This window comes from Perognathus longimembris, chromosome 13, assembly GCF_023159225.1.
Source record: "Perognathus longimembris pacificus isolate PPM17 chromosome 13, ASM2315922v1, whole genome shotgun sequence".
In the NCBI taxonomy this organism is placed as follows: Eukaryota; Metazoa; Chordata; class Mammalia; order Rodentia; family Heteromyidae; genus Perognathus; species Perognathus longimembris.
This window is the reverse complement of record NC_063173.1, coordinates 59514991-59541248: the sequence shown is the minus strand read 5'-3', so window position 1 is coordinate 59541248 and position 26258 is coordinate 59514991. Positions and strand designations below refer to the sequence as shown.

Sequence of the window (26258 nt, the reverse complement as noted above, 5' to 3'; positions counted from 1 at the left end):
CTTCTACCTCATAAAATGGGGTAACCCCCCTTTACACCCAACTGTTACATAAAATTACTTACCCGTGTCCGATCTTCAATGCTGTATATCTTTAACTGCATGGGGATGTTAAAGCTGTGTAAGAAATTGCCTCCGAACACTAATGTATCTGTAGGAGTATACACAGCATGAATCCAGCCTAGAAGAAATGGAAGGGAAACAGGAGCTAAAGTCACACATTGAAGAATGCTTTTTCTTTTTGCCCAAGACTAGGACTTAAACTCACTACCTGGTGTTTTCACTCAATGGCTGGTGCTCCACCACCTGAGCCATGCCTCCAAGCTCTAAAGGATGCTTTTGCAAAGTAACAGCACAATGCTCCTGGATCATAGCCTTTTTTTTTTTTTTTTTTTTTTGAGACAAGGACTCATTATAAAGCTCAGGTTGGCCTCAGGCTCTTGAAGGCTGGCTGGGATTACAGGCATGTCCAAACATGTTCAGTTTAGATTATATTCTTTACTCTGACTCTGCTCCTTAGTGATTGCTCAAATTACATATCTCTCATAGCCTCAAATTTCTCTTCAAAGCCAGGACCTATTTTATTTCATATGTCAGTTGAGAAAACACATGTAAGAAACTCGTTATTGCTCTTTTTTTTTTTTTTTTTTTTTTTTTTTTGCCAGTCCTGGGCCTTGGACTCAGGGCCTGAGCACTGTCCCTGGCTTCTTCCCGCTCAAGGCTAGCACTCTGCCACTTGAGCCACAGCGCCACTTCTGGCCCTTTTCTGTATATGTGGTGCTGGGGAATCGAACCTAGGGCCTCGTGTATCCGAGGCAGGCACTCTTGCCACTAGGCTATATCCCCAGCCCATTGTTATTGCTCTCTTAACCAAGCTGATGATGAACTTGCGTACTCAAGTCATCCTCCCCAGAAGCTGGGATGCACCACCACACTCAGCATGATGAATTTTTTTGTCTGTTATTGCTGCCTAAACCCAGAGCCTTGGGCATGCAAAGAAATGACAAGTGCTCTAACCCAGCTGTTCTCCCGTCACTGCTGCCTACGAAACTGTGTGTGTGTGTGTGGGGGGGGGGGGGTGATGGTGGTGGCAATGCTGGGGTTTGAACTAAGGGTTCATGCTTTCTACTCTACCATCTGAACAATTCTGACAGTCCTGTTCCAAGAAACTTTTAATAAATACTGCTATCAATTATTAGAGTATCAACTATAAACTAGCTCAGTATAAAATAATTTACTCCTTACAACAAAATAAAATACAGATTAAATATTTGACCAAAGTAATACCTAGCAAGTAAATGCACGGTCAAAATTCTCAAAACAGTATGGTGACTCCAAAATCTGTGCTCTTCTTTATAAGCACTTACTTTGGAACTGGTGATTGTCAAGGACAATATCCTTTACCACTTTAGCTTTACAGTCAGATCGTTATCCAGCAGAGGTCTGGTGTATCCCCTACAAATCAGGTCCCTTCTGTAGAGATTCTCAACTACTTAGGCTAATATCAGGTCCCCAAACATTCTTTCTTTTTTTTGCCAGTCTTGGGGCTTGAACTCAGGGCCTGAGCACTGTCCCTGGCTTCTTTTTTGCTCAAGGCTAGCACTCTGCCACTTGAGCCACAGCGCCACTTCTGGCTTTTTCTATATATGTGGTGCTGAGGAATCGAAACCAGGGCTTCATGTATGCGAGGTAAGCACTCTACCGCTAAGCCACATTCCCAGCCCCAGGTCCCCAAACATTCTTAGCTTATAAGTCTCATGAGAACACATAGCAGACCAAGTTTACTAGCTATTACTTGCTAGGTGATCCATGTATATCTTTTGAAAAGCCTCCACTGGTAATTCTGACAAATTGTTAATTGAGTTTTTTTCTTTTTTCCTTTCCTAGGTCCAAGACTGGGGACTGCTTTCACTCACTGGCTATGACTCCACCAACTGAGCCCATTAAAAAAATTTATATTCTTGGGGGGGGGGGGTGGGATTACTGGGGGGAAGAATGGTGAGAGAAAGAAGAAGTAAAGGGTAACAATGTTTGACAAGAAATGTACTTATCACCTTATGTATGCAACTGTAACCCCTCTGTACATCACCTTGACAATAAAATTAAATTTCAAAAAACAAACGAAATTATATTCTCAGTATCTACTCCATAACAGTAAGAAAGGGTATCCTTGTTTGTTTCTCAGCTTAACATTATAACCAGTGTGGATCCATTATTTTCCTTATCTTTAAGAAAAGAAAATGGCAAGCAACAATCTACTTTTCCCTTCCTTGCTTACCTGAAGGAATGACGAAGGTATAGCCCTGCTTGAGCTCAATGCGTTGGCAATCTGACACCCGGTCACCCAGAAAGATGTCTCCCTGTTTCCCTGACAGCAGCCAATTCTCGTACAGCTCCAGGTTGTGGGCTGTAGGGGGGATGAGCCAGAAGACCTGTGAGTTAAAAAACTTCAGTCTGTTAACAGCCATTGACATGACCCAGTCGTCTCCCTCAACTGATAAACAGGTACAAAGTTAAGATCCCTAGGCAGAAGTCAGGCAAGCAATTCTCCCAGCCTACAGAATTTGACTATCTGGGTAACTCTCAGGGCTCAAGAAAGTAGATCTTTCTCATCAACCACGTTACCAAGACTTCTTTGAGGTGTAGAACCCAGAACCCATCCACAACTCAGAGAGAAAAGGAGCCTAGGGCTCATTACCTGGACAGTTCCTTATAAGCTCTGGATATCTTGCTTCTGGAGTCCTAAGGAACACCATTATTTAGGTTCACTACCTTCAAGAGACTGGCCTGAAGCTGCTTTGCTCCCAGGTAGTAACTAAAACTAGTAGGACAAGACTTAACATCTAAAGTAAACAAAGTGATTTTGAATTTGGATATATTGTAACTGTAGATTAAGACCTCACATTTAAAGCAAAACAAAATGTTTCCCATTCCACTTCTACTTTTGCACATAATGCATTCACATCTAGTAGGGGAAAAAAAACCTTACATGAAAAAGTTGACACATTATTAATTCTATATTTCATTCTCACATAGGTTTCAGAAATACTCTGAGAAGCCAATTTTCTTCCACAATCTATTTTTATCTTCAAAAAGATGTAAGGGCTTTCTTTTGCTACACCTCAGACTCAATACCTCCACACATAGGTAAAGTTAGTTTGTACTCTTATTTGCTGATTGCATTTGTGCTCCCTTCTACTTCCTATTATACTTCAAAGTACAGAAATTATGTTGCCCTCCTAATCACCTCCTTGACTTTCTTTGGAAAACTTTACTTTGGGAGCCTAAAAACAAAACTGTTAAGATTTCTTAAGAATTGGGCTAATACTGGCTTAACAGTGGGCAAGATAAATGCTACAACTCTACTGAACAATAGTCATGAAGGTAAATCAAATAGATAAATCTCTTCAGATGTGTATAGGGCCAATTATCTAGTAGATTCATTACTAGGATATAATAAGCATGCATTAATTGAAGTGAAGCTATATATAAGTCAACTTCAGATTTCAACCCGCACAAGTATGACCATACCTTTCCACCTTGGTGGATGTGATACCAAACAGAAGTACCACCAAAGTCCACATGGAAGTCAGTATAGCAGCCTCGAACACTCATTAGACAGTACCTGACCAAAAGAAAAACAGCAGCATTAGTGCTCTGATGGATAAAGAGAACCAAGCCACTCAATACCACACCCCTCCCAGCCTACACTCCCATCTTCCCTCTGATCCAATCCTAGTAGAGATTGAAGGAAGACAATTCTAAGTCATCATACTTTTCCTGTCCTTAACTCAGGGGATCATTAAAGCTAGGGCATTCTGTATGGCAAGAGGTGTCTTCTTTGAGGAGGTCTCTTTACTGACCAACTGAAGTATAGACTTACTGCATGGGCAACACTCCTCCCCCTCACTGCATGAACCCGAAAAAGGTGTACAGAGCCAAGGCTCCAACATTCATTGTCCCTCTCTGTGCTCAAGGAGTTCAGCACCTGGAGAAAAAGATCTATCCCCTAAGCAGATAACAGAGAAGATAATGAAGGAACAATTGGTCATAGCCTTGGTTTTCCTCAAAACAACTGTGCATATTTATCTGCACAAACATCTTCACTTTGAGGGGGAAAAAAAGGTGGTAGACTCCTATTCCCTAGACTACCTGCAGGAGTCTCAGGAATTGGAAGAAGAGGCAAAAAAAAAAAAAAAAAAAAAAAAGCTATGTGCTGGTACTTGGATTTAGCCAGGCTCCTCGAGTGCCTCATGCATGTCCCAGGCCCCTGGGCCCTAGCCCCTTCCTGCCCTGCAGCCTGCAGTGCCAGCTTGCAGATACCTTCACCACAGGGTTTGGTTTTGCTGGCTTGAAGACAAATGATCTTAGATTTCACTGAGACCCATAGCTTCCTATGGCTGTTCCAGCCCCACTTCTTAGCATTCTTACTATTCTGGGGTTAATGTCAGCATCTATAGATGATAGACTATTAAAAAAAAATCACCTTTTAAACAGGAAACGGAAGGCATTTGATGCAGAATTTTTGCATGATGACATAGAAATAATTTAAAACTAGTGTTTGTTCTGAATGTTGATAGAGCTTTCATAGCTTTGTTACGATGAAACCTTGAAGATATTTAATAAAATAACCTTTAAACAGTCAAAAAAATCATCTGTAATTCATCCATCTTTCTGATGATTTAGAACACAGCAAAACTTGAAAGGGAGGAAGTAGTCCTTGCTATCACTTAGCTAACATATAGATAGCAAGAAATATAGGGCAAGTCACTTACTTCTGCACTTTAGGATACTGCATCTCTAAAATGGCATTTGTTGATTCCGTCTGACTTTCCTTCAAATGCCTTGGCCACATGTTGTCTACCCAGTCAATGAAATCCACCTTTAAAGAGGAGGAAGAATAGCCAAATGAAGGAATCAGTAAAGGTGTCCAACAACATATAAAAGGACAAAGAAAAGACCTGATCTAGTTAGACTGCACATTACAAAACAAATGCAGACAAGGCTAAAGCCTCTTTTGTTGATGCTTGGGATAGAATACAGAGCCTCACACATACGAGACAAGCATTCTACCACTGAGCTCATTACTGAGCTCACTGGTTCCCCAACCCATCTACCGTCATGTTTTATCCACCTGGTTTTGCTAGAAAGGCAGGAATAAATGACCAATTTTCTCAAGCAAGACATCCAAATTTATGCTTGCTGCTACAATGGGCATGCCCACCTTACTTTTCCACAATTACTTAACCTACGCTATTCCTTCTGCCTATAATTCTAGTCTTTCTTTTCTTTGTCTCCTATTTACTTTGTATCAAGCTTAGGGGTCATTTTCTCCAAAGGGCTTGTACCTATTCTGTTCCAGCTTAGATTGTACAGTCCTTCCTAAATAGTAGGTATCTATTCATTCTTTTTCCTCTAGCACTTGTGGTTGAACTCAGGGCCTCATGCATGCTAGGCTAAATACTCTACCTCCTGAGTAGCTAGTATAACAGATGTGAACCACCAGTGCCTGGCCCATACTACAATTTATATAAATAAAAATGTATAGTTTTTTTGTCTTTCCTCTTTATGAATAAGCTTTTTTTGTTGTTGTTAGTCATGGGGCATGAACTCAGGACCTGGGCACTATCCCTGAGCCACTTTGTACTCAAGGCTAGCACTCTGCCATCTGAGCCACAGCTCCACTAGCTCCACTTACAGCTTTTGGGGGGTTAATAGGAGATAAGGGCCTCACAGACTTTCCTGCCTGGGCTGGTCTTGAACTGTGATACTCACATCTTAGCCTGTAGCTAAAATTACAGGCATGAGCACCGGGCATTCTCCTTTTTATAAAATGATTTTTATCATTAAAACTAAAAACACAGTGAATAAGCTCAAGATGGTACGAATTAGAGGATTCATATATGAATAGTCATACATTTCTAAATCCTAATAAAAAGGTTTGGCCTAGATAATTTTATATTTATAGCAATGTTATTAATTTTATTTATTTATTTATTGTGTGTGTGTGCATGCGTGCTGGTACTGAGGCTTAAACTCAGGGTTCTGCACAACTTTCTTTTTGTTTGGTTTTGTTTTTTTTGCCAGTCCTGGGGCTTGAACTCAGGGCCTGAGCACTGTCCCTGGCTTCTTTTTGCTCAAGGATAGTACTCTGCCACTTGAGCCACGGCACCACTTACAGTTTTTTCTATATATGTGGTGCTGAGGAATCAAACCCAGGGTATCATGTATATGAGACAAGCACTTTACCACTAGGCCCTATTCCCAGCCTCACAACTTTCCTCTTTGTAGATTGTGGGGCTTGAACTCAGGGTCTGGGCATTGTCCCTGAACCTCTTTGTGCTCAAGGCTAGTGCTCTACTATTTGCAACACAGTGCCACTTCCAGTTTTTGAATGGTTAAAGAGATAAGCTTTACCTCTTGAGCCATAGCACCAATTCTAGCTTTTTCTGAGTAGCTTATTGGAGGTAAGAGTCTCACAGGGACTTTTTTCCTCCAGGCTAGCTTCGAAATATGATCCTCAGATCTTAGCCTCTTCAGACATGAGCCACCAGCACCCAGTTTGCTTATTTTTTTTTTTTTGCTCAAGGACAGTACTTGACTACTTGAGTCACACCTTTACTTCTGGCTTTTTTTTTGGCCAGTCCTGGGCCTTGAACTCAGTGCCTGTCCCTGGCTTCCTTTTTGCTCAAGGCTAGCATTTTGCCACTTGAGCCACAGTGCCACTTCTGACTGTTTTCTATATATGTGGTGCTGAGGAATCAAACCTAGGGCTTCATGTATACGAGGCGAGCACTCTTGTCACTAGGCCAATATTCCCAGCCCTACTTCTGGCTTTTTGATGGTTAAATTGTAGGTAAGAGTCTCTCAGATTTACTCTGGCAGGCTTGGAACTTCAGCCTCCTAAGTAGCTAAGATCACAAGTAAGAGCCACTGGTGCCAGGCATTATTAATTTTAAACTGAAAATCTAGAATTTTAAGAAAATATATTATGAACAGTTACTATAATTCTAATATTTCTTCTTCTTTTTTTTCCCAGTCCTGGGTCTTGAACTCAGGGCCTGAGCACTGTCCCTGACTTCTTTTTGCTTAAGGCTAGCAGCTAGCACTCTACCCCTTGAGTCACAGCGCCCCTTCTGGCTTTTTCCTATATATGTGGTGCTGAAGAATCGAACCCACAGCTTCATGTATATGAGGCGAGCACTCTACCACTAGGCCATATTCTCAGCCCCATATTTCTTCTTTTATTGAATTATTTTTAGAGGCATGGAAGGGAATACTGGGGATTGTTCTTAGTAGGGCCTTGCTCCTAGTAGCTTGAATTTTTAATTAAGTAGACTGTGTTTGGCCATTACAAAGACTAATTATATCAACATATTATTAGTGATTATAATTAGAATTATAGATATTACAAGCAATTATCACATTTCAACTTTGAAAGTAAAAAGGTACAACTAGGATTTTAGCGGAGATATAAGAAAAATACTTAGAGCAGGTGAGTGAGTGAGTGTATGTGTGTGTGTGTGTGTGTGTGCGCGTGCGTACAGGTCCTGGGGCTTGAACTCAGGGTCTGGGAGCTGTCAAGGCTAGTGCTCTACCACTTGAACCATACCTCCACTTCTGGTTTTTTGCTGATTAACAGGAAATAAGAGTCTCATGAACTTTCCTGTCCAGGATGGCTTTGAACCATGATTTCTCAGATTGCACCCTCCTGAGTAGCTACAATTACAGGCGTGAGTCAATAATGCATGGCAAGATCATAATTTTTTTTCCCTCAGTTGTGGGGCTTGAAGTCAGAGCTGGGGTACTTACTGACCTTGAGCTTTTTTCTTCAAGACTAGTGCTCTACCAGTTTAAGCTGCAACTCTACTTCTGGTTTTCTGGTGGTTAATTGGAGATAAGAGTCTCACGGATTTTCCTGCCCAGGCTGGCTTTAAACTTTGATCCTCAGATCAAAGTCTCCTGAGTAGCTCGTATTATAGGAGTGAGCCACCAGTCCCCAGCTTACCAACAGGATTTGTTTTTTTGTTTTTGTTTTTTTTTGTGAGTCCTGGGCCTTGGACTCAGGGCCTGAGCACTGTCCCTGGCTTCTTTTTGCTCAAGGCTAGCACTCTGCCACTTGAGCCACAGCGCCACGTCTGGCCATTTTCTTTTTCTTTTTGGCCAGTCCCGGGGCTTGGACTCAGTCAGGGCCTGAGCACTGTCCCTGGCTTCTTCCCGCTCAAGGCTAGCACTCTGCCACTTGAGCTACAGCGCCACTTCTGGCCATTTTCTGTATATGTGGTGCTGGGGAATCCAACCCAGGGCCTCATGTATACGAGGCAAGCACTCTTGCCACTAGGCCATATCCCCAGCCCCATCTGGCCATTTTCTGTATACATGGTGCTGGGGAATCCAACCCAGGGCTTCATGTATACGAGGCAACCACTCTTGCCACTAGGCCATATCCCCAGCCCCCAACATGATTTTTATAAATAGACTAGAACATTCCAAGTTCTACTGTACTAGAGAGGATACTGACTCAGCTGAGTTCTCTTGTTGTTGTTGTTGGTACTAGCACCAGAGCCTGAATTCAGGAATGCCTGCTCTTGTTAAGCTTTCCCACTCATGGTTGGTGCTCTTCCATTTCAGCCACATCTCTAGTCTGGCAAGTCAGTTTTTTTGGTTTTTCGGTCAGGCTAATCTCGAACTCATGGGCTCAAGTGATCCTCTTGTTACAGAGTCTTGAGTAGAAGGCATTACAATGCCGAGTCCAAATAAATGGAGGGACTTTCCCTCAGAAAAAGAAGCATCCCTGATAGATAGCCACTACTTGGCCAAAAGATGGTTAAAATTAGTGTTTACCTTTAGAAGAACTCAAAACAAATGAAAAAAATACATGGAACTTACTTTATATTAGATGGTTTGTCAATCTAATATCACTAATCGCTAGATCCTATTCGATTAACAAATCTTATGAAATTTCTAACCTATGATAGAAATTTCTTAAGTAAATTTTCCCACCAACAGTTATAAAGACTGAATACTTGGGCTGGGGATATGGCCTAGTGGTAGAGTCCCTTGCCTCGTATACATGAAGCCCTGGGTTGGATTCCCCAGTACCACATATACAGAAAATGGCCAGAAGTGACTCTGTGGCTCAAGTGGCAGAGTGCTAGCCTTGAGCAAAAAGAAGTCAGGGACAGTGCTCAGGCCCTGAGTCCAAGCCCCAGGATTGGCAAAAAAAAAAAAAAAAAAAGACTGAATACTTAAGATTTTTCTCCATTGCATGCAAAGGCCATTATTCCTAAACTAAGTTACTTATAATACAAATCAGAATGATTCTGAAATTGATAAAATTAAATGATTCTGGAAGATTCATCTAAAAATGTTAATTTTGTCAAGAACACTTTACACATTCAGCTTAATCTTGGTATATGCAAAGATTTATACCTCTTTCCCAGTATAAAAACAACCCTGATGGTTCACGCCTGTAATCCTACCTACTCGGGAGGCTGAGATCTGAGGATCACGGTTCAAAGCCAGCCCAGGCAGGAAAGTCCATGAGACTCTTATCTCCAACTAACCACCAGAAAACTGGAAGTGGCGCTGTGTTTCAAGTAGTAGAGCACTAGCCTTGAGCTGAAGAACTCAGGGACAGAGCCCAGGTCCAGAGTTCAAACCCCATGACTGAAAAAAACAAAACAAAACAAACAAAATCCTGGGTTGAAGGCATAGTTCAGTTGGTAGAGCACTAGCTTATGAGTGAGAGCCACAGGTACCAAGTTTGAGTCCTGGTCTAGGACAAGGAAAGGGAAGGGGGAAGGGGGAGGGGGGAAGGGGGAAGGGGGAAGGGGGAAGGAAAGGAAAGGAAAGGAAAGGAAAGGAAAGGAAAGGAAAGGAAAGGGAAAGAAAGGAAAGGGAAAAGAAAAGGGAAAGAAAGGAAGAGAAAAGAAAAACAATCCTGCCAGGTATTGGTAGCTTACATTTGTAACTCTAGCTACTCAAGAGGCTGAGATCTGAGAATCATGGTTCAAAGCCAGCCTGGAAAGTCTGTGGGACACTTATCTCTAAGTAAGAACCCAAAAAAGCCAGAAGTGGAACTATGGCTCAAGTGGTAGAGCATTAGCCATGAACAAAAGAGTGACCTGGTATTATGATTGGCATGAAAAAGAAAAACACAATCCTTAGCTGAATGCTGGTGGCTCATGCCTCTAATTCTGGCTACTCAGGAGGCTGAGACCTGAGAATCATGACTCAAAGCCAGCCTGGGCAGGAAAGTCCATTAGACTTTTCTCTCCAGTTAACCACCAAAAATCCAGAAGCAGAGATGTGGCTCAAGTGGTAGAACTCTAGCCTTGAGTAGGCCCTGATTTCAAGCCCCAAGACCCGAACAAAAACAACAACAAAAATCATTTAGGCAACCGTGACAATATGGAGTAAATGACTAGACTAACCGTGGAAGGCCTCTGTACCATGTTCTCCAGCCTGGTATGGCTAAATTCCAGGCTGATAACATTATAGAGTTTCTCTCGCTCTTCTTCTGGTGTCTCATAGTAGCGTGTCCACTGAGCCATGGTCATTTCAATGCCTTTTTGTGTGTTCACATCCATAACATCCACCATCCGACGACTCCCTGTCATGAGAGAAGCATTCATCATCTCCACTGATACTCTCAAATACAGTAAGAATATAAAACACAAGTAGAAGAAAACAAACTATCCTTTCTTATTTAGACAAGGAAAAAGGTCTTTACTGGAGATGGATAAGTATAATCGAATTTCAGGAAACAAAAAGGACAAGAGGTACAGTTAAAAATGACAATCATTTCTTATGCTACATTTAATACATTGTCAAGTACTGAATCTTTTATTCAATATCTAGCTTAATCCTAATAATTCTAAATGCTAAGTGTCAATCAATATCCATTTTATTATAGGTGTCGGGTACCTTGCAAGACAAAGTAGGACAAGAACCTTGGCACTGACTCTAAACTCTAAAGTAAATGCTCTTACCCAGTGAGTTCTATTCTTATGACAGCCTTGAAAACTAAGGTAATCTCTCCTGCAATTTGAGTAAAGGACCTACTTCTCTGTGGATACCAGGTGTTAAAATTGAGTGTGTGTGTTGTAAGTGCCAATCCTGGAGCCTGAACTCTAGGACTGGGTGCTGTCCTTCGGTTTTTGTGCTCAAGGCTAGTACTCTACCACTTGAGCTACAGCTCCACTTCTGGCTATTTGGTGGTTGAATAGAAGTAAAAGTCTTGTAGACTTCCCTGCCTGGGCTGGCACTGAACCACAATCCTTAGAGCTCGGCCTCCTGAGTAACTAAGATTACAAGTGTGAGCTACTGACATAGAGGAATTTGTCTATTTTTAAGTTTAAGCCCTTTCCCCCATCCAAACCTGTCAATAATTACTTCTAATATAAAACCACTGGGCTGGGATGTAACTCAATGGCAAAGCATTTGCATAGCAAGTGCAACATCCTAGGTTCAATCCTCAGTATCAAAAAAGAAAAGATAAAAATAACTAATCCCACAAATATTTGCAATCTGATTAGGACATCATGATAGACACAAAGGCCTATATACAATTTTCCATCAACTATAACAATAGCAACAAAATGTAGAATGTCATTTATTACTAGGGGAGAAAAACAATAGCTCTGTATCTAAAGATAATTAAGTATATATCTCAGCTCCAGTACTACTTGAGAAGACACTTGACTGAGCCCAAATGTCCCAAAATACAATCTTTTTTTTTTTTTTTTTTTTTTTTGGCCAGTCCTGGGCCTTGGACTCAGGGCCTGAGCACTGTCCCTGGCTTCTTCCCGCTCAAGGCTAGCACTCTGCCACGTGAGCCACAGCGCCGCTTCTGGCCGTTTTTTCTGTATATGTGGTGCTGGGGAATCGAACCTAGGGCCTCGTGTATCCGAGGCAGGCACTCTTGCCACTAGGCTATATCCCCAGCCCCCCAAAATACAATCTTGAGGGTTGCTGTCAATGAAGTAAAATGTTTAGAACAAAGCATATGATCAATGAAACCATAGTAAAAATGAAAGGAAAGTTTCCTGTTTCTACCATGCTGAATAGAGAAGGATTTAAGTAAAAAAAAAAAAAAAAAAAGAAGAAGTTAGCTGGGACCTGGTGGCTCATGGCTGTAATCCTAATTACTCAGGAGACTGAAAACCGAAGATTGCAGCTTGAAGCCCATATGGGCAGAAAAGTCTATGAGACTCTAAGGCCAATAAACTACTCAGAAAAGGCCAGAAGTGGCACTGTGGGTCAAGTGGTAGAGCACTAACCTTTGAGTAACAAAATCAAGGACAGTGCTCAGGCCGAGTTCAAGCCCCAGGACCAGCAAAAAAAAAAAAAAAAAAAAAGGTTGAAGGATAAACAGAAGTCTAATGAGGGAAGAATTATACAATAAAATCTTATTCACTTACTCAATAAAATTTTAACAGAAAACTTCCCCAATTTTAAAAAGAGAAAATCTAACCCATATAACAGAAGCATACAGAACCTAGTAGACAGTATCCTAGAAGAAACAACTCTAAAACACATTATAGTAAAAACATTAGACTTGAGTAGCAAAGAGCTCATTTTAAACGTGGCAAAGTCAAAGAAGGAGCTATACTACAATGGAAAGATTAGAATCACTGTGGACCTTTCCACATAAACTATCAATGCAAGAAGAGCCTGGAAAGGTACTATCCAAGCCCTGAAGGACAATAAATGCTAATTCAAACTGATATACCCAGTGAAGTTAGAATTTACAATTCAATGGAGAAACCAAAACTTACCATAACAAAGAAAAAATAAGGGAATACATGAATAGGAAACCAGAACTGCAAAAAACATTAAGAGGAGGACTACAACCCAAAGAAAATATTCAAGACCAAGGGACCACATCAGATAGAAGTCACTAAGGGATCAATTTAGTAAGCACAGGTAAAAGAAACAAAAACCAGGAAAGCAAATAAAATGACAGGAAACATAGCACATCTCTCTATAATAACCATAAACATTAATGGACTCAATTCTCCAATCAAAAGAAAAAGAACTTCAGAGTGGATCAGAAAACAAGATCCATCCATCTGTTGTCTTCAAGAAACCTATCTCATAACCAAGAGAATATCACAATCTTCAACTTATATTCACCAAATAATGGATCACTTAAGTATATAAAACAAATACTCTCAGACCTACAGAGTAATTTAGACCTAAATACAATAGTAGTGGGAGACTTCAACACTCCACTCTCACCAAAGGACAGGTCAACCAAACAGAGGATAAGCAAAGAAGTCCTGGACCTAAATGATACCATATCTCAAATGGAACTAACAGACATATAGTTTTTCACCCAACAGCGGCCCAAGGAACATTCTCCAAAATAGACCACATCATAGTTCACACAAGGAACTTAAGCAAATACAAAGGGATTAACATAATCCCTTGTATCCTATCTGACCAGAGCAGACTCAAAGCATACAACAGAAATTACTCAAATACATGGGAGGCTGAACAGCACACTACTGAATAACACCTGGGTCACAGAACAAATTAAAGAAGAAATTAGAGAGTTCCTACAAATCAATGAAAATGAAAATACATCACAAAGGAACCTCTGGGACACAGGAAAAGTAATGCTGAGGGGCAAGTTCATGGCCCTAAACTCATACATCAAGAAAACATAAGCAGGTGTAATCACAAGATTCTAGGTTTAAACCACAGTATTATTTTAAAAAATTAGAAATGTGACCTCTCAGTGGATCACAATATCTCAAAAGCTATGTATGTATGTTCATATAAGACAAGGATAAGCAAACTCTGTTGTTGACGTTACATTTAAAGTCCTAGGTGAATTTCCTTTGGCGTAGGCCATGTGGCTACTGTATATGTTTTTGGTACACTGTGTATTGTATATATGTCTACCTGACCTAGGGAAGGGAAAGAAAAACAGGGTGTAAGATATCACAAGAAATGTACACACTGCCCTATTATGTAACTGTACCCCTTTTGCACAACACCTTGTCAAAAAAAAATTAATTAATAAATAATAAAAAAAAAAAGAAAACATAAGCAGGGAATGCAGGGGAAGAGGAACCCTTCTCCACTGTTGGTGGAAGTGCAAACTAGTACAACCACTTCGGAGACCAGTATATGGAGGTTCCTCAAAAAGCTCAGCACAGACATACCCTATGACCCAGCCATACCACTCCTAGGCATCTATCCTGAACAACAGGTCTCAGGATACCATAAGAACATCTGCACATCCATGTTTATCACTGCACAATTCACAATAGCCAAAATATGGAAACAACCCAGATGCCCCACTATGGATGAATGGATCCAAAAAAATGTGGTACCTGTACACAATGGAATACTACATAGTGACTAGAAATGATAAAATATTAGTATTCGCAGGGAAATGGTCAGAGCTTGAACAAATAATGTTGAGCGAGACAAGCCTAGAACACAGAGAACAAAGGAGCAAGGTCTCCTTGATATATGACTGGGGGGACCGGGGACGGCGGGAGAACAGTAGAGACCGGGTCTGCAAAATAACAAACTCCTTTTCAAACATTATTTCCACATGTTTGAGTCAGTCAAGTGACTTTACATTATGTATCTAAAACTAAACAACTACTAAACACAAAAAGGTCTAGAATAGACCTATCAGTGGATCACAATTAGCTCAACAGCTATGTACACATGATTATATAAGACAAGGATAAACAAAAACAACTCCAAGAGAAGGACACAGGAGGATTCTATTGTTGTCGTTATGTTTAATGTTCTAGGTGAATTTCCTTTGGCGTATCCTACGTGGTTACTGTATATGATTTTGGTACACTGGATATTGTATATATGCCTACCTGAACTAGGGAAGGGAAAGAAAAATGAGGGTATAAACAGATATCACAAGAAATGTACTCACTAACTTATTATGTAACTATACCCCCACCCCTTTTGCATAACATCTTGTCAATAAAATTTAATTAATAAAAAAAGAAAACATAGGGGCTGGGGATATGGCCTAGTGGCAAGAGTGCTTGCCTTGTATACATGAGGCCCTGGGTTCAATTCCCCAGCACCACACATACAGAAAACGGCCAGAAGTGGCGCTGTGGCTCAAGTGGCAGAGTGCTAGCCTTGAGCAAAAAAAAAGATGCCAGGGACAGTGCTCAGGCCCTGAGTCCAAGCCCCAGGACTGGCCAAAAAAAAAAAAAAAAAAGAAAACATAAGCAACTCAAGTCAATAATCTCATGATACAACTAAACTGCTAGAAAAGCAAGAAGAAATTAAATCTAATGCTACTAGATGGAGAGAGATAACAAATATCAAGGCAGAAATTAATGAGATTAAAAAATTTAAACTATACATAAAAATAATAAAACAAAAAGGATTTTTTAAAGAAAAATCAATAAAATTGACAGACCTCTCACAAGATTAACAAAAAAAAAAAAAAAGAGGAAACTCAAATTAATACAATTAGAGATGCCACAGGACAAATTACAACCAATACCCAAGACATCCAAATGATCTTAAAGAACTATTTTCAGAACCTATGCTCACTAAAGAAGGAAAACCTTCCAGAAATGGATGCATTTCTAGAAAAATACAAATTATCTAAACTGAACCAAGAAGCTATAGATTAACTAAATAAGCCAATAACATACAATGAACTAGAGGAAGAAATCAAAAGGCTTATAATAAGGAAAAGCCCAGGCCCAGATAGACTCACCACAGAATTCTACAAGACATTTCAAGAAGAATTAATACTCCTCAAGCTCTTCCGTGAAATAGAAGCAGAGGGACTTATCCCAAACTCATTCCATGAATCCAATGTCATACTCACCCCAAAACCAGGCAAAGAGCCAACAAGAAAAGAGAACTACAGACCAATCTCTCCAATGAACACAGATGCAAAGCTCCTCAATAAAATATTAGCCAATAGAATCCAGAAACAAAAATTTAAAATCATACCTTATGACCAAGAAGGCTTCATTCCACAGATGCAAGGCTGATTTAATATATATAAATCGATAAACAGAATTCACCACATCAACAGAGCCAAGGTCAAGAACCATATGGCTATTTCAGTTGATGCTGAAAAAGCCTTCAACAGAATATAATACCCATTCATGGTAAAAGCTCTGGCAAGGATTCTTTTCCCGTTCACAAGCATGATGATTGGGTTCTCATGTACTCGCATGACATATGGACATATGCCTCCCTCTAAACCTTGTTACAACGTGGGCACATTACCTGTCTGCTATGGGGGGGGGGGGGGAACAGAAAAAAACTCTGGTGAAAATAGGAATAAAAGGAAAATTCTTTAAAACAATAAAGGCCATATATGACCGACCAACACCTAATACAATACTAAATGGGGAAAAAACTAAAGCCATTTCCCCTAAAATCAGGAACAAGACAAGGATGCCCTCTCCACTCTCCTCTTCAGCATAGTTCTGGAATTCTTACCCACAGCATTAAGGCAAGAAAAGGACGTTAAAGGGATCCACATAGGGAAAGAAAAAATTAAGATATCCCTATTTGCAGATGACATGATCTTATACTTGAATGACACCAAAAACTCCATTCCCAAACTCCTAGAATTAATAAAGCACACAGACAAAGTAGCAGAATACAAAATTAATCCACAAAAATCAGTAGCCTTTCTATATGCCAACAATGTACAACCAGAAAGGGAAATCATGAAAAAGAAACCCATTTGCAGTAACCTCAAAAAGAATAAAATATCTAGGAACTGACCTAACCAAAGATGTAAAGGCCTATTTAATGAAAGCTATAAAAACTGAGAGAGAAATCAAAGAGTACACCAGGAAATGGAAAGACAATCCACGCTCATGGATAGGCAGAATCAATGTTGTAAAAACAGCCATACTGTCAAAAATGATATACAAGTTCAACACAATCCCCATCAAAATCCCAATGGCATTCTTCAATGAATTAGAGAAAACAATCCAAAAATTCATATGGAACAAAAGACCTAGAATAGCCAAAGCACTTCTAGGCAAAAGAAGCAATGCAGGTGGTATCACAATACCAGATTTCAAGCTCTACTACAGAGCCATAATAAAAACAGCTTGGTATTGGCACAAAAATAGACCCAAAGATCAATGGAATAGATTAGAAGGCCCAGAAATAAAACCAATCAGCTGATTTTTGACAAAGGAGCCATAGACATACAATGGAAAAAAAACATACATAGCCTCTTCAACTATTGGTGCTGGGAAAACTGGGCAGCCACATGCAGAAAACTAAAAGTGGATCCAAGCCTGTCACCAAGCACTAAGATCAACTCAAGACGGATTAACATCAGACCTGAAACTCTGAAACTATCTACAAGAAAGAGTAAGAGAGACACTAGAACTTATAGGCACAGGCAAGAACTTCCTGAAGAGTCCAAGGGACACAACACATAGGAGAGACTTGACAAATGGGACTATATTAAAATAAAAACTTTCTGCACAGCTAATGATATAGCTACTAGACTAGAAAGACAGCCAACCAACTGCAAAGATGTTTACCAGCAATGCAACAAAGGCCTAATATCTATCATATACAGGGAGCTCAAGAAACTAGCTCCTTCTAAACCTAATAAACCAATCACTAAATGGGCAAAGGAACTAAAGAGACACTTCGCAGAAGAAGTGAAAATGGCAACAACAACAACAACAACAAAAACCCACCACCAACAAAAACACATGAGGAAATGCTCAACACCCTGGCCATAAAGGAAATGCAAATAAAAACAACACCGAGATACCACCATACTCCAGTCAGAATAGCCTGTATTCTGAACTCAGACAACGAATGCTGGTGGGGATTTGGAGAAAGAGGAACCCTAATGCACTGCTGGTGGGAATGTAAACTAGTACAACCACTCTGGAAAGCAGTCTGCAGGTTCCTCAAAAAACTCCTAAGTATCTATTCTGAGCAACAGGAACCAGGATACGACAAGGACATCTGCACCTCCATGTTCACTGCTGCACTGTTCACAATAGCAAAGATATGGAAACAACCCAGATGACCCACCACAGATGAATGAATTTAAAAAATGTGGTACCTAGATACATGGAATTTTACATTGCCATCAAAAAGGATAAATTAATGGCATTCACTGGAAAATGGATGGAACTAGAACAAATCATGTTGAGCGAGATAAGCCAAGAACAGAGAGACAAGGAGCATATGGTCTCCCAGATATGCAGGTGTCAGATTTAAAATGCAATGAGATAGAACAAAGTAAACAGGACTTAAGATACCAAAATACAGTGAGAACAAAAGAGGATAGATAGCCTTGGGAGAAAAAGCTCCAAAATAACAAGATCCAAGCGCCTCTCAGAATCCCAAAGACAAGGAAAGAAAGGTCTTCATCTGAACTGTCCTATTATTTTTAGATGATTCTATATTCCCAACCTCATATATGGAATATACACGAGCACAACCAAGAGAAGCTGGGAGGAGGGCACAGAATGATTTGAAAGTGGGTGAAAATAACAATAGTAATAATAACAATAATAATATAGCAGAGGGACCATCAGCTACATCGGACACTGATGAAAGTGAACTAAGCAACTCATGGGTGGGGATGGGAAGGAGTGAAAGAGGGAACAGATGTTAATAAACAAAAGGAAAGTAATGTACATACCACCAGAAATGAAAGAAATGGTTTTATTGTTAAAAGTTCATAAACTTTGTATTGATAAGCTATATAGAATAGAATAATTTGCATCATTGTAAAGGTTAAAATGTGTACTGTGAAATATATGCAGTAACTTAAACTAAAAAACAAAACAAAAAAACCCACCACTAGATAAAAAGATAAGCCAGGTGCCAGTGACTCACACCTGTAATCCTAGCTACTGAAGAGGCTGAGATATGAGGATTGTGGTTCAAAGCCAGCCAGGTCAGGAAAGACCATGAGAATCTTATTCCAACTAAGCACAAGAAAGAATCCAAAGTCGAGCTGTGGCTCAAGCAGTAGCGTGCTAGCCTTGAGCAAAAATGTTCAGGGACTGTGGCCAGGTGGGGTTCAAGCCCCATAAGTGGCACAAACTAATAGAAAGGATAAAAAGACCTAGGTACAACAGGACAAACCTGTAATCCTAGCTCTTTGGGAGGCATAAATCAGGGATTCACAGATCCTAATTTTTTTTTTTGTTTTGCTTTTCATTTGAAATGTACCCTGCCTACTTTATTTTTTGCTGAATAATCGTTGATCACATTTTAATTCCAAATCATACTACAAACCAATAAACATTTCACACCCTTCTCTAAAACAAACAAAAAACCTGAATATATTCTGATTTTTTTTAGCTTTTTTATTTTAATTATTTTTATTTATTTATTTATTTATTTTGCCAGTCCTGGGCCTTGAACTCAGGGCCTGAGCACTGTCCCTGGCTTCTTTTTGCTCAAGGCCAGCACTTTGCCACTTGAGCCACAGTGCCACTTCTGGCCATTTTCTATATATGTGGTGCTGGGGAATCGAACCCAGGGTTTCATGTATATGAGGCAAGCACTCTTGCCACTAGGCCATATTCCCCCCATAGTCTGATTTTTAAAAATTACTCCCAATAATAAGACACCTAACAAAAAGTCAATACAAATAATATAAATAAAATTATTTGTTTAATTCATGTTTAAGCTCACATTTTTAGTAGGAAGGTTGCTACATTTTTTTATAGGATGAAGATGAAGTGCAAAACTTTTGTCATAGACACGCTACTGAATAAAATGGTTTTTTTGGCTTTCTGAAATTTTATGCTTAAAATTACTTGTACATCACATTTAAATGTTCATGTATCCATATATGTAACTAAAATGGCAAAGGTTGTACTGATTTCAAGTTTATTGATAATCTGAAGATCAATTTCTTAAGCAGCATGAACAAAATATGAGTATTTGCAAGTTTTTAATCAAGGAAATAAAGAGCTGAAAAACAGTAATATATTGTGTCATTTATACAAATTAAGTTAGTTTTCACACTATCACCAGATATGAATAAAATTTTAACTAAATATCTCTAATAAAATGAAGTTTAAAAAGTAAATGAGAAAGGTAAGACTGATGGCAAATAAATAACCCAATCCCCTGGGGCTGGGGATATGGCCTAGTGCCAAGAGTGCTTGCCTTGTATACATGAGGCCCTGGGTTCAATTCCCCAGCACCACATATACCGAAAATGGCCAGAAGTGGCGCTGTGGCTCAAGTGGCAAAGTGCTAGCCTTGAGCAAAAAGAAGCCAGGGACAGTGCTCAGGCCCTGAGTCCAAGCCCCAGGACTGGCCAAAAATAAATAAATAAATAACCTAACCCCCAAGAATTGTGCGCTTGCTTGCTTGTGCACACGTGCTCTTTCTCTCTCTCTCACACACACACACAGACATACACACATAGAGTAAACATTGACTAAGAAAGCAAGAATGGCTGAAAGCAAATAACAAATTTCTCTTGATGTTCAGAAAATAAACATTAGGGATCTGAAATATGAATCCTGGAGAAAGGAGGCAAAACACAATGATTATTTATAAAAAGCTTAAAACATTAAACTTTTATTTGATTCTTGCTTCTACATTTCAGAATTTGTAAGATAACATGTTAAATGAAGGCAAAAAACTCAGAATTAGTCACATTATTTATTCACTTAACACAATATTAGTAAGAACTAAACAAATACACCTGCAAGACAATTCTCTGTACAGAGTTGAATGTGAATTAGTGCATATGTGAAGCAAAATTTACTAAAAGTATTAAAATCAATCTAGTTGAAGTTACTTTATATGTAGGGTAACTGTTTCCATTATTTATTATGAATAAAATCAAGAGGACATGTTTTTCCTCCCAATATTCCTCATCTTCCATACAATTCTTTCTTTTTAGTGTTGAGTCAACACCAAACACACAGATCAAAGTCACATATCCCCTATAAAAAGACAATTTTAGAGATAGAATAAATATTTAACCATCATTAATTGGAAATTAACCATTAGAATTAGGGTCATATCTCATTTCCTCAGAAGATGTATATAAATGAATATTTAAAAATTAGACAATGTACTGTTTCATTTGTACTTTATAGTATGGTTTTTCTTTTCTTTTTTTTTTTTTTTTGGCCAGTCCTGGGCCTTGAACTCAGGGCCTGAGCACTGTCCCTGGCTTCTTTTTGCTCAAAGATAGCACTCTGCCACATGAGCCACAGCGCCACCTCTGGCTGTTTTCTATATATGTGGTGCTTGGGAATCGAATCCAGGGCTTCATGTATGCGAGGCAAGCACTCTTGCCACTAGGCCATATCCCCAGCCACTTCATAGTATGTTTATATTTTCCATATATGGAAAGGCAGTACAGTTAGGATTCAGAACATGGTGATCAAGAAAAAAAAGATAGTTATCAAATATAGTTGTGAAATATAGCCCCACCTTGTAGGAACTAATTATGTACTTGGCCTTCTTGATTGTTCAGGTAGTATTAGGACATGGTGCCCTGCATTCAAAACTTATAGAAGGGAGCTGGGAATGTGGCCTAGTAGTAGAGCGCTTGCCTAGCATGCATGAAGCCCTGGGTTCCATTCCTCAGTACCACGTAGACAGAAAAGGCCAGAAGTGGCACTGTGGCTCAAGTGGTAGAATGCTAGCCTTGAACAAAAAGAAGCCAGGGACAGTGCTCAGGCCCTGAGTTCAAGCCTCATGACTAGCAAAAAAAGAAAAAAGAAAAAACTTTTATAAAAGAGATATTAGATAATAAGTAAGAGAACAAGTCATCCATGAAGAAGATAGAGGCTAGGAATATGGCCTAGTGGCAAGAGTGCTTGCCTCCTACACATGAGGCTCTTGGTTCGATTCCCCAGCACCACATATATGGAAAACGGCCAGAAGGGGCGCTGTGGCTCAGGTGACAGAGTGCTAGCCTTGAGCAGGAAGAAGCCAGGGACAGTGCTCAGGCCCTGAGTCCAAGACCCAGGACTGGCAAAAAAAAAAAAAAAAAAAAGAAGGAGAAGAAGGAGAAGAAGGAGGAGAAGGAGGAGCAGGAGGAGCAGGAGAAGAAGAAGAGGAAGAAGAGGAAGAAGAAGGAAGAAGGAGGAAGAAGGAGGAAGAAGGAGGAAGAAGGAGGAAGAAGGAGGAAGAAGGAGGAAGAAGGAGGAAGAAGGAGGAAGAAGGAGAAGGAGAAGGAGAAGAAGGAGAAGAAGGAGAAGAAGGAGAAGAAGGAGAAGAAGAAGAAGAAGAAGAAGAAGAAGAAGAAGAAGAAGAAGAAGAAGAAGAAGAAGAAGAAGAAGAAGAAGTAGTAGTAGTAGTAGTAGTAGTAGAAGGAGCAGATTTTTCATTTTAAAAAAAAAAAGTCAGGTGCTGGTGGCTCTTACCTGTAATCCTAGCTAGAGGCTGAGATCTGAGGAGCATGGTTTAAAGTCAGCCCAGGCAGCAAAGTTCTTGAGACTTTTATCTCCAATTAACCACCAGAACACCACAAATGGCGCTGTGGCTCAAAGTTATAGAACTCTAGCCTTGTGTGAAAAAGTTTAGGGACAGTGCCCATGCCCAGGGCTCAAGATCCACGGCCAACTCCAAAATAGGGTAATGGACTAAATAACCCTACTCTTCATATTTTTCAAGAAAAAGCAAATGTCAAAACTACCATTTCCAGAACCTCTACTCACTAAAAAACAATAATTTTACAGAAATGGATCAATTCTTAGAGAAGTATAAACTGCCCAAACTGAACCAAGAAGAAATAAATCAACTAAATAAACCAATAACTTACAGCAAGATACAGGGGGTAATCAAGAACCTCCCAACAAAGAAAAGCCCAGGCCCAGATGGATTCACCAACAAATTCTATAAAACCTTTAGTGAGGAGCTAATACCAATACTCCTCAAACTCTTCCGCGAAATAGAAACAGAGGGAGAAATCCCAAACTCATTCTACGAAGCTAATATCATACTCATTCCCAAAACAGGCAAAGACCCAACAAAAAAAAGAGAACTACAGACCAATATCACTAATGAACACAGACGCAAAGCTCCTCAATAAAATATTAGTTAACAGGATCCATAAACTCATCAAGAAAATTATTCATCATGACCAAGTAGGCTTCATCCCACAGTCACAAGGATGGTTCAACATCCGTAAATCAATCAATGTAATTCACCACATCAACAGAACTAAAATCAAGAATCACACTGTTATCTCAGTTGATGCCCAAAAAGCCTTTGACAAAATACAACATCCATACTTATTAAAAAGCTCTGGAGAGAACAGGAATAGATGGAACATTCCTCAAAACAATAAAAGCCATATACAGCAGACCAACTGCTAACATCATATTAAATGGAGAGAAACTTAAATCATTCCCCCTAAACTCAGGAACATGACAAGAATGCCCACTCTCCCCACTTCTTCAACATAGTGTTGGAATCCCTAGCCATAGCAATAAGGCAAGAAGAGGACATCAAAGGGATCTACATCGGCAAGGAAGAAATCAAACTATCCCTATTCGCAGACGACATGATCTTATATCTGAAGGACCCAAAAAACTCAGTCCCCAGGACTGGGGATATAGCCTAGTGGCAAGAGTGCCTGCCTCGGATACACGAGGCCCTAGGTTCGATTCCCCAGCACCACATATACAGAAAATGGCCAGAAGCGGCGCTGTGGCTCAAGTGGCAGAGTGCTAGCCTTGAGCGGGAAGAAGCCAGGGACAGTGCTCAGGCCCTGACTCCAAGGCCCAGGACTGGCCAAAAAAAACAAAAAAAAAACAAAAAAAAAAACTCAGTCCCCAAACTCCTACACCTAATAAACCATTTTGGCAAAGTAGCAGGATAGCAGGATACAAAATCAATCCACAAAAGTCAGCAGCTTTTCTGTACACCAGCAATGTACAAGCAGAAAAGGAAATTATGGAAACAATTCCATTTACAGTAGCCAAAAAAAATAATAATAATAAAGTACCTAGGGATCAACCTAACCAAGGACGTGACGGACCTATTTAATGAGAACTATAAAAATCTAATAAGGGAAATCAAAGAAGACACAAGGAGATGGAAAGACCTCCCATACTCATGGGTAGGCAGAATCAATATAGTGAAAATGGCCATATTGCCCAAATTGTTATACAAATTCAATGCAATCCCTATCAAAATCCCAGTTACATTCTTCACTGAAATAGAGAAAGCAATCCATAAATTCCTATGGAACAGCAAAAGACCTAGAATAGCCAAAGCATTTCTAGGCAAAAAAAGCAGTGCAGGAGGTATCACAATACCAGACTTCAAGCTCTACTATAGGGACATCATAACAAAAACAGCCTGGTATTGGTATAAAAACAGACCGGAAGACCAATGGATCAGAATTGAAGATCCAGAAATAAAACCACACTCTTACAGTCAGCTGGTATTCGACAAAGGAGCTAAAGACATACAATGGAATAAACACAGCCTCTTCAACTACTGGTGCTGGGACAACTGGGCAGCCATATGCAGAAAACTCAAAGTAGACCCAAGCCTATCACCATGCACCAAGATCAACTCAAAATGGATCAAAAACCTCAATATCAAACCTGAATCCTTGAAACTACTGAAGGACAGAGTAGGAAAGATGCTAGAACTTATAGGCACAGGAAGGAACTTCCTGAATATAGTCCCAGTGGCACAACAAATAGGGGAGAGACTCGACAAATGGGACTACTACAAAATAAAAAGTTTCTGCACAGCTAAGGACATAGCCACCAAACTAGAATGACAGCCAACCATATGGGAAAGGATCTTTACCAGCACAGCAACAGACAAAGGCCTAATATTTGTCATCTACAGAGAACTCAAAAAACTAAGGCCCTCCAAGCCCAAATTAGGAAATGGGCAAAGGAGCTCAAGAGAGACTTCACAAGAGAAGAGATAAAAATGGCAAAGAAACATATGAGGAAATGTTCAACATCCCTGGACATCCCTGGTAGTAAAGAAAATGCAAATAAAAACAACCCTGAGATACCACCTCACTCCAGTAATGGCCTATACTCTGAACTCAGGCAACAACAAATGCTGGAGGGGGTGCGGGGAAAGAGGAACCCTTCTCCATTGTTGGTGGGAGTGCAAATTAGTACAACCACTTTGGAGAACAGTATGGAGGTTTCTCAAAAAGCTCAATATAGACCTAACCCTATGACCCAGCCATTCCACTCCTAGGCATCTACCTGGAACAGCAGTCCCCAAGATATCAAAAAGACATTTGCACTTCCATGTTTATCGCTGCACAATTCACAATAGCCAAAATATGGAATCAACCCAGATGCCCCTCCACAGATGAATGGATTACAAAAGTGATGTATAGTCAGGAATTGGTGGCTCATGCCTGTAATCCTAGCTACTCAGAAGTCTTGAAATCTGAAGGTTATGGTTCAAAGCCAGCCAGGGCAGCAAAGTCCATGAGACTCTTATCTCCAACTAATGACCAGAAAATCAGAAGTGGCGCTGTGACTCAAGTGGTAGAGTGCTACTAGCCTTGAGCTGAAGAGCTCAGGGACAGTGCCCAGGCCCAGAGTTCAAGCCCCATGACCAACCACAGCAACAAAAAGTGATGTACAAAGGGGCTACAGTTATGTAAGTCAGGTAAAGAGTACATTTCTTTTTGGACAATGTCATCCTTTCTTTCCCTCTCTCCCAGTTTTCCCCTCCCATTCCCATCCACAAGTTGTATAGTTCATTTTCAACAAGTGTCTAGTAAGTACCAACCATTACTGCATTTGTTCACCTGAAACAGTACTTTCTAATCAAGTATATACTTCAAAGGTCCTAAGCCTTAAATGTCAGTCTCAAAATTACAGAGGCCAACGAAAGCTTCATACTTACCCACACACATTTTGACGTCATTCACAGTGAAGTCTGGATCAGGCATTCTATGAAACAAATACAGTAAAACTAAATTGAAAGCACAATTTCTCTAGTTGTTTTCTTATATTACTGGGAACTTCCCAATTAGACACATCAATCTTCACATTTACGTTTAAAAGTACATGCATCAGGGGCTGGGGATATGGCCTAGTGGTAAAGTGCTCGCCTCATATACATGAAGCCCTGGGTTCGATTCCTCAGCACCACATATATAGAAAATGGCCAGAAGTGGCGCTGTGGCTCAAGTGGTAGAATGCTAGCCTTGAGCAAAAAGAAGCCAGGGACAGTGCTCAGGCCCTGAGTTCACGTCCCAGCACTGGCAACAAAAACAGAACAAATAAAAAAAAAATACATGCATCAAGCCCTGGGTT

General features: G+C 40.0%; 1 protein-coding gene and 1 pseudogene across 3 annotated transcripts in view; one reads left to right on the top strand and one right to left on the bottom strand.

Annotated features, from left to right (window-relative positions):
• Kdm2a (lysine demethylase 2A) overlaps nt 1–26258 on the bottom strand; it is a 105296-nt gene that overhangs the window by 35602 nt on the left and 43436 nt on the right. For 2 of the 3 annotated variants that reach the window (XM_048361190.1, XM_048361191.1), the window contains exons 5-10: nt 25846–25892; nt 10434–10612; nt 4773–4879; nt 3529–3622; nt 2276–2429; nt 63–178 (exon numbers count right to left, since the gene is read on the bottom strand). In XM_048361190.1, coding sequence (XP_048217147.1) covers nt 63–178; nt 2276–2429; nt 3529–3622; nt 4773–4879; nt 10434–10612; nt 25846–25892 — 697 coding nt within the window. Of the gene's footprint in view, nt 1–62; nt 179–2275; nt 2430–2695; nt 2740–3528; nt 3623–4772; nt 4880–10433; nt 10613–25845; nt 25893–26258 lie in introns of those variants that run through there. The other variant, XM_048361193.1, reaches the window with a different exon arrangement.
• Nucleotides 16146–16258, top strand: LOC125362796 (annotated as a pseudogene).